General features: G+C 51.8%; 1 protein-coding gene across 4 annotated transcripts; it reads right to left on the bottom strand.

Annotated features, from left to right (window-relative positions):
• Positions 1–224: 224 nt before the first annotated feature.
• On the bottom strand, positions 225–6,890 carry SPRY2 (sprouty RTK signaling antagonist 2). 4 transcript variants are annotated; one of them, XM_074563275.1, is made up of 3 exons: positions 6,049–6,890; positions 3,138–3,227; positions 225–2,015 (listed from the first exon to the last, which is right to left on the bottom strand). In XM_074563275.1, the coding sequence occupies exon 3, from the start codon at positions 1,962–1,964 to the stop codon at positions 1,023–1,025; it is 942 nt and encodes a 313-aa protein (XP_074419376.1). In that variant the 5' UTR covers positions 1,965–2,015; positions 3,138–3,227; positions 6,049–6,890; the 3' UTR covers positions 225–1,022. The 4 variants fall into 4 exon arrangements, with proteins under 4 accessions (XP_074419376.1, XP_074419394.1, XP_074419385.1 ...); XM_074563293.1 differs by lacking the exon at positions 6,049–6,890 and adding an exon at positions 5,347–5,357; XM_074563284.1 differs by lacking the exon at positions 6,049–6,890 and adding an exon at positions 3,847–4,129.
• Positions 6,891–9,118: the final 2,228 nt, after the last annotated feature.

The following is a 9,118-nucleotide window of genomic DNA, read 5'->3' as shown; positions in this document are numbered from 1 at the left end:
GGATACGGGACATTTCTGCAAAGGAAGGAAGCAAAAATCCTGCATTATTTTCAGGCAAAGTAGTAAGCAACAACAACAAAAATACACTTGAAAAATTCTATTTTTGCTTTCGTATTAGGCTTGCTGTGACCACATCACTGTGAAGTTTGCAATTAGAAATACCAGTTTTCCCAACTCAGAACAATAAATGGGGGGGAAAAAATGACAAGTAGCCCAGTTTAATTTCAAACGTTAATATATTTTCTATTTTATAGTGAACATATGCATCGTTCACCCCTTATTTGCAGCAACTATGACGTCCTCATAAAAAGGGGTGACATTTGTAAGATGCCTCTTAAAATAAATATTTCTTTTTATAAAATAATAAAACTTCAAATAAATATTCTTTACACTAAACAATATGTTGAAAAAATTAGAAAATAAAGGCTGAATTTTACTGTAACTGTACAATATACATGAAGTCCAAAGGGAAATCAGAGTCTTGTAATAGAAGGTTTCCGTAAGACAAAATACAATCTAAAAACATACTGATTGATTCACATTCTTCCGAATGTACAACATATTAGTATAATATTTTGTGACTGTGCCATGTCTTATGACACCACTTATTTTTCACAGTTGAAAATATTATTGTATATACAAAAATATAGCACATTATCTCTGGCAGAAAACAATGGAAAAAAAAAGGAGTCATTTGCTAATTTACAAATTTTGCAAGTACTATTCACAAACAATAGAGTCGCCTAGGAGTGTCTGTGTTGCTTTAGCTTATGCAATATGTGGGTCACAAGGTACTGCATCCCATTTTTGCTTTTTTTTTTTTTTTTCCCCCGTATCCCACTAGCTGGATTCTAACAAGCGTATCAGTTAAGATGGCACACACGGAGAAAAGCATTTCACTGCACACAGCAACGCACATCCCCAACCCTTCTACTACAGTGCCAAGACCATAGCTGCTTAAGTTGGTTGCATATGCACATTAAAATAATCCTCGTTAACTTTAGTATTTCTGACTAGCGATGCTATGTTGGCTTCTCAAAGTTCCTGGGGGGGACGCTGGGAACTTTGCAGCAGACGGTGTTGGAGTGTTTACAGCGGCACCCAGGCCGATTTACCCGGTCGTAACAGCCCTGGCACAACTTAAGGCAACCCTTGGCTGGTAGGTAACACCACAAGCAAGGCAGAAAGAGGGACACCACACCCATGGCGGACCACCTCGTGCAGCAATGCGACTGGCTGCAGGAGCAGGGGTTGTCGGCGCAGTTGTCCTCGTCATCGTTAGAGCAGTGATAGAAGAGGCCCTTCACGCAGCAAACGCAAGTCCCATAATCGACCACGTTCTGGGCGGAACAAAGACACTGCTTGTCACAGATCCAATACGATGGGAGGGTCCTCGGGTACGTGCACTCCTTACACTTACACTTCCCACAGTCCTCGCACCTGTAGCTGTGCGCTCCCAAGTCGTCTTTGCTCAGCGGCTTCAGCTCGCCTGACTTGAGCTCAGACTTGGGCTGCATTCGGACTATCCCGTCGGCGACCGGCCCCGAAGATGATCCGAGAAGTCTTTGTTCGGATGAATTACTGCTCGTACTTGTCCTTGTACTGCTCCGCGAACCTGTGCTGACCGTGCTGATGGACCGGGACAGAGGCGCCCGAGGAGAGGCGTGCGTTTGCGTGTGCTGAATCCGGCTAAAATGACGATGCTCGGGCAAGCCATGGGGCCTTTCATTTTTGGGTTGGGTTGCTAGCCGAGGAGCGGACTTGACCCCCGGCCGCGGAGCCACCGTCGGTCCCTCCGTGTACTCATTCGTGTTTCGGATGGCTCTGATCTGGTCCAGCGACAAGACGTGAACCTGCTGCGTCAGGACATCCCGCAGGTCGGGCTCCCCGTGCGGTCTCCCACTGTCACGCCGAGCCTGTAGCAAGGCCTGCGACCCGCTGCCGTGCTGAGCTCTCGTCTCCATCAGTGCCCGGAAGCGTGCTCACCCCGGCAGGCTTAGAACACATCTGAAATCCTGGAGCGACAAAGAGAGGATTCACTATTGCAACACATCTCATGCTCCCTCCAGCAGCCTTGCAAGCCCGCAGGGTCCCACAGGCGCCGCGCACAAGCAAGTAATGCATCAACCATTAAAAAAAAAAAAAAAAAAAAAAAAAAAGGGAGCCACATCTGGGGTGGAGCGCGGGCGCCAGGTCAGCTGAATGCACTTCCCTTGGCCTGTCCTGACTGCTCCCGCGGAGAGCCTACAGGGATTCTGTTCTAGGTCCACGCATCTTAACTTGTGGCTCTAGAAAGTCTAGGTATCGCTCCTGCTAACTAAGGCTTCCCAGGCCATCTTCTGGTTAGACCATGGCCTTTAAAGTGATTACATTTCAGCCACTTGAAGTGACTCTTCTTTCCACATTAGGCTACTGAAAAGCTTATATTAAAAAAAAAAAAAAAAAGCCTGCAAGTATTTAGCAAGTGTAATGTGACCTGCTGATGACAGACATATAATTCTCCAATTTTGTTTAAAACTGGATAATATTTTGGTAGGCTAGTCTCTTTACACATTAAACTTTACATGATGTAAATAGGAAATTTTAGTTTAATACCAATGGTCCCAAGAAAAACACTAAATAGCAATAAAATGTTTGAGGTTAGACATTAAATGAGTTAGTGCTACCAAAAACTTCAACAGCACAAGTAAAAATATCTCTCTCCAGTATTTTAGTGTGTGTCATACTTGTGTACACCACTGTGATTGTTATTTTAAGGCTCAATACTACAAAGGCAATGCTACCAGAGTTTTATTTTTTTAAAACCTGTAAAAAAATTCCATAGACTACATTTCAAATTGGAAGTATTACCAAGAGCGGCTTGCGGGACAGAGGCATGCATAATACAATCAAACAATGCCAGCATCCAAGAAGTCTACTTGATTGCGAATATTACTTTTAAAGGATCATTAACTACAAAGTAGAAACGCAGACTTAAGAATTTAAATGGAAACCCACTAAAAGACCCAGAAGATGAGAACTTGTAAATAACTAACTTCCACACTCAGATATGCAAAAGTTTCAAGTACTGCCCTCTAAATTAGTTAATATTTGTTTTGCCTTTATCATATCTTAAAGTGGTTCCAAAATCCAATTACCTGTACAAAAATCCAGAACAATATTTTACAATTAAAACCCAAGCAGGAACCAAGCTTCTTACAAGGACCACACAATGTCTCCAATTATACCTAGAAAGAACACCATAGTGTTACTCTGTACACATCAGTTACCAACAATAATACTATACCTCAGTATAATAAAATATGGCCAAACAGCTTAACAATTAATATCTCAAGACACTGTCTTTATTCTAACAGCAGTGGAAAACATTTAACCTTTTAACTCCTGGCCCCTCCCTCAAGCACTTTTTCTTTTTTTTTTTTTTTTAAATAAGAAAAATTAAGTTTTAAGAGTGATCAGCTATTTTAAACATTGCCAAATCCTGGTTCTGGACACAGAGTGTATGTCATGGTGGTCCACCCTCCAAAAAAAAAAAAAAACAAAAACAACCAAAAACCAAAAAAACCCCAAGTATTGCAAACTTATCTTGAAGCATTGCTTAAGTTTTCTTCAAATCAAAACCATATAAAAAGTTTCAACCAACCGCCTAAGCAGACGTTTCCTCACCTGAAACTATCTGGAGATAAAAAAGAACAGAAAATAAAATACTTTCCCCATCCTTGAGAAGAACTAGCAGCCCTGTCTGCCCTCCACGCCCAGACTTTAAACCGAAGAAGATACGCCGAACCCAAACCCCTGCCTCTCCAGAAATGACAACCCCGGGCAAAAAGCAAAGCTGACCCTGACCTGCAGGCGCTTAAGACGACACCGGCCTCGGTGGCGGAGCCCCCCTCAGACGCCAAGGTGGGAGCTGGAGGAGAAGCCTCGGCTCTCGTCCCCCTTGCCTTCCGCAGGCTCCATCCCGGGGCGCGCAGCAGGTGGGAGGCGGCAGCCCCCGGCCCGCAGGAGCCGCCGGCAGCCCCGCAAGTGCAGACAACCTGGAGATAACCGGGAGACATCCTCGGGGGCCGGGAGGTGGGAGGGGGCTGCTTGCAGCCGCCTTATCGGGAAAGTCAAACCCATGTTTCCTTTTAACTCTTCCCCCCCGTGCCCTCCCCCCTCCCCCCGAGAGATGCTAAAGAAGCCATCCCCTCCCGGGTACTGCAAGGCGCCCTGCAGACGCTTGGAGACAACACCTCCGGGACACTTGGGCAAAAGGCAGATTACCCCCCCCTCGCCTTGCCATAAGCACCCATTCAGCTCCACAAAGCCGGCCGCTGGAAAAAGCTCCTCTTATTTTACGCATATTCTGCAAATTGCCTGAACTTCAGTCCGCCGCCCCCCGTCCCCCCGTCCCCCCGTCTCCCCCCCCCCAGCCCGAAGGGACCCAGAAGGCATTTTGCAGCGGGACATGGGTCCCAGCCGGGCGATCCTCCTTTTTCTCCCCTTGATAGATCCGCTACCAGGACAAGATGCAAACCGCCAGCACATCTATTTGCAAACATGCATTCGCCTAAAAACTCTTAGGGGGAAAGCACGTCTCTCCCTCCTCTGAGCTACCACTTCTCCCCTCTCCATCCACCAAGAGCAGAGAGGCAGCATTCGCCTTTTTGTGCGTGCATGTGTGATAACACGATCCCCCCACTTCCAAAAGCCAAAGTCCACTCTCGCAGAGCTCAAGTGCCATGATTGCTAACTTTTCCTAGCTCGGATTGGCAAAAGGGCGAGCAGGGGGCCGGGTTTCGCGTTCGGCACATTTGGGGAAGTTTAAAACGCAAGGGGCTTCTTGCGTGCTGTGGAAAAAACCCGTGTCTCTGCTGGCTGGGAGAAGGCGAGCCCAAGGGGGAGAAGTCCTTTGCCCGTGAATTTCTGTTTTGTGTCCGGAGCCTGTGCAAGGCACCCCCACCCCCATCCCCACCGCACACACACACCAACCACCTCCTCTTCTTTCAAAGTGCTTTGAAACCCCCATTAAGGGCCGAGTGTGTGATCAGACTATGGATTAGGGCAAAAGGGACTTTACCATCGGGGTGGGGCAAACTGACACACAAATCGCTTGCTGAAAACACCAGCTTTTTTCTTTTTTTTTTTTTTTTTTGAGGGGGGCAGGAGGGTTGTTACAAAGTAAACCCACCAAAGGAAAAAAAGAAGCAAAAACAGAAATTAAGGCTTTCCTTCCCCTCCACACATGCCCTTCTGCATAGAAGAACTTTCCTTGTCTTATGGACCGAATTAATTTCATCACACGAGAAATATACATGCGAATACACACACACACGTTCATATTTATACCAGACGTGCACTCACTTCCGAATTGCAGGGATCTCCCGACGCCACTACAGACGGGCGTAAATCACGCACTGAAAGGCGGGTTTGCTCGCTCTCCCCCCAAAACGGGGGGCAGAAACAGCTCCGGCGCTCGCCAACCTCGCAGCGCCCTCCCTTCACACACACACACACACACACACACACACACACACACTCCCCCGCCACCCGCCCCCGGGGGCTTGTCGGAAGCCCACGCGTGCCCGGCAAGCCAGCAGCGCGCAGGACCGCCCGCGCCCGGCTCCCCACAGCAGGGAGAACACGCCGAACTCCCGTGTTGTGTCCCGTTCCACACACCCCCCCTCCCCGCCCCGCCCGCAGCCCCCGCAGGCATGCCTCCGCGCCCGCTCAACCTTCCGCGCCACCCACCCCCCCACCCCCCCCCGCACCCCCGAGGCAGCCCGGCGGGGCGCAAACGCGGCGCAGCCCGCAAACCCCAGCGGAGCTTCCCCCCCCCCCCCCCCGCCTCCCCGGAGAGAAACCGCTCCGAAATCCCACCTCCGGCTCCTCTCTGGGAAAGGAAGGAGAGGGGAAGGGGGGAAGAAGGAGAACCTGTACGAATGGAAAAGGGATCGGCCTCAAACATTTCCACGAGTTTTCTTGGAGCAACCGGGGGGGGGGGGGGGGGGGGAGGTGGGGGGTTTACTGAAAAGCTTGTTTTGCAAAGAAGGAAAAGGCTCTCACCGTGATCGCGGCGCTGCACCAAATCCCTCTCTCTCTTGTATTTTCTTCTTCCTGCGGTTTGCAAATAAATCCAGCCCTAAAGCAAAAAAAAATTCTTTTCCAAACTCTGCTTTAGTCCAACTTGCAAATTAGAGTACGAATGTTCACCATGTAAAAAGTCCAGAGCAAAGTTAGGTCCCTCTCCCCAGATCGATTATAAAATACGTGTGTGCGCGTATATACTATAATAATAATAATTAAAACACCTCTCCGGATTGGGGTGATTTTTCTTTGCTCCTAAAAAGAAATCAGTCTCTCACACACACACTTTCCTTTTTTTCCTCAATGAACAGGAGGCCGAATCGTCAATACAAAGTCACTTTTTTTTGTTGTTGTTGTTGTTGCTGTTGTTGCAAATGATCAAGAGGCAAGGGAAAGCCAAAGAAAACAAAATTAAAAAAAAAAAAAAGTGGATCTAAAATAAAATCCCAAAGCTTTCTTCCACTGAGCTCCTCCGAAAAAGCAGCTTGTGCAATGTAGCCGTTCTGCTGAGAAGCTGCTTTGGCTGCAAGCTCCTCTCCCCTCTCTCCCTCTAGCTTTTCTCGCTCCCTCTGCGAGCGTGTGTGTGTTGCAGGCAGCTCTGTGGTTTGCAATCGGGGAGGGTGTGGGGTTGGGGGGGGGTGGGGGGGGGAGTGGGGGGGTGTTTTGGGAGCGCAGCGGATTTGTGGTGGTGGTTGTTGTTGTGTGTTTGGAGGAGGTGGAGGAGGAGGAGGAGGAAGATTTGAGATCTGAGCTGCAAGGGCTCGGCGTTTTTCTGCTCGCTCGCTCTCTCTCCCTCGCGCTCTCTCTCTCTCTCTCTCTCTCTTTTTCTTTCCGGAGGAGGTAGGGTGATCTCTCTGCAAAAGCAGCAGTAAATGGCGTCATGTGGATCTGAGGAGGAACAGAGCAGTTGTTGTCCCAGAGGATATATCGCATCCGGTCCCAGCTCATTGGCTCTGCGGGGCTACATTCACTGGCGCTCCCAGCGCCCTGCCAGCACTCCGAGCTGCGGGAGGCATTCAAAAGGGCAGCGCTGCCGCCACCGAGCCAGCCCCGGACCCGGGGCCCCGGAGCCCCGGCCCGTCCGCGGTGCTGCCCTCCCCTCCCTCCTTCCCTGCCCTGCGCAGCGCTGCGCGGTGTTGGGGGGGGCGCGCAGCCCCGCTGCCGGGGCCCCGCCGGCGCAGCCCGTTTTCACGGGCGGGCTCCTCCGTGCGCGGTCGCACGACTCTCGGGGGGGGCGTGTGTGTGTGCTTTTGTGCTCGGGTATTTATTCAGAGGCCGGGTAAGAGATCGGTTTGCGAGGGGAGCCCTCGCTTCTCCCGGGGAGGGGAGGCAGGCTCTTTCCCCGCCGCTGCGGGCTTTCGGGAGACCCATTTCCAGGTGCTTCCCCTCCCCCTTCCCCCCGTGTTTTTTTAACCGAGTGGAATAAAACTTTACACTTACACACACACACACACGCTCTCCCCCCCCCCCCCCCGCCCACTTTCAGGGAGAAGGAAGGGTGATTACTTGGAGCATTGTCCCGCGGATTAACGCGATTAGGCGGTGCGGAGGAGGGGGGGAAAGGAGTGGGGGGCGCGGAGTGGGGCCCGCGGAGCGGCGGGTCGGGCGGGTCCGGGTCGGGTCGGGTCGGTCGCGGCGTGGGGAGCGGGCGGCGGGACAGGCCGGTGACAGCGCTCCGCGGGGCTTTCCGCGCCTCGGGGTGGGGGGTGTGTGTGGGGGTGCTGCGGGGATCCCGGGTAGCAGCGGGGTCAGCGGCGGAGGGGTGGTTTTGTTGTTTTTTTTTTTTTAGGAAAGGAAAAAAGAAAAAAAGAAAAGAAAAAACTTTGTTTTAATTAATTCCCATTCGTGTGGGGGACACGGTCTGCGAGCAGCTCACAAACGTGACTGTTTGTCTTCTGGGCGTTCCCTGACACGGCCACAGCTCGGTCCCTTTTGTACGGAGCTGAAGTCACCGGCGGGGCCACCGTCGCTGGGCCCCAGCATCTTTGCACCTACATGTGTCTTTAAGCGCGCAAAGCAGCGTATCCACGTAGGCATGCACCGAGCACGAATATACCCGTATCACGTGTGGCACTGCTTGAAATACACCCGGTGTATAAGGCAGTAATGCATTGCATTATTTACATGAACAACCCTCCGCGAACAGAAAAAAAAACCCACCAGCCTTTTTTACTACTTGAGGCAATTTTGCGGGCACTTCCTCTCCTCCACCTGCTCGTCGCCGCTTTTGGAAGGGGGTGGTCATTCTCGATTAAAAACGTGGAAATAAAAAAGGGCAGTGTCTTACACGGACGGCCTTCAGGTTTTCATATTTTTTTTAATACGCAAATGCCCATTCTTTCACTATAATACCGTGAACCTGCGAATTCTTTTCCGTAGCTGCTTGACATTAAGGTTAGCCTGAGTTATACGGATCTAACTTCTTTGCTTTCACGGGGGCTTCACCAGCCCCTACCCTGCAAGAATTGCTGCCGCCTCGGCGGGAACGGTGCTCGGGGCCCCGGCGTCCGTCCTCCCCTCTCCCCTCCCGTCCCCCCACCCCCAGGAGCCGCAGACGGAGCAAAATGCCCGTCGGGGCGGGCGGGGGCAGCCCCGCTGCTGGAGCCGCAGCCCCGCGGGGCTGGGTTTCATTCAGGGCTCCTGCCCGGTGCAGGGAGGCGGCGGCGAGGCTGCTCTCCCCGCCAGAGGGAGCGCGGCGCCGGGGCGGGGGGCGCCGTGGGGCGCGGCGCCCCTGCGGCACCCGCCGGGGGGCTCCGCCGAGGCAGCAGCCCCGGCGGCGGGCAGCCCTCTTCTCGGGTAAGGGAAGGGCGGGATGAAGCGCACAGGCCTTGCCTTGGGCTTCCCCACACGGGAGCGGGCAACCAGCGGCGTGGGCGCTCCCGCGGATGCGCTGGGGACCGACCTGGGCATCCTCGAAGGTGTGTGTGTCCTATGTGCAGGCTGCGGACTCCGTGTCCGCAAGGAAATGCAGGAAATTCAGCCGTGAGCCTAAGTTAAAAAATAGCTGGGAAAGAGAAAACGCGATCTTAATTTCACTTTACTGTGGAAA

The sequence above is a fragment of the Larus michahellis genome, chromosome 1 (genome assembly GCF_964199755.1).
Source record: "Larus michahellis chromosome 1, bLarMic1.1, whole genome shotgun sequence".
In the NCBI taxonomy this organism is placed as follows: Eukaryota; Metazoa; Chordata; class Aves; order Charadriiformes; family Laridae; genus Larus; species Larus michahellis.
The sequence above is the reverse complement of the archived record's forward strand: the minus strand, read 5'-3'. Positions and strand labels throughout refer to the sequence as shown.

Coding starts and splice junctions, on each gene's coding strand:
- SPRY2 (XM_074563275.1), bottom strand. CDS start 1,964: ATGGAGACGAGAGCTCAGCACGGCAGCGGGTCGCAGGCCTTGCTACAG.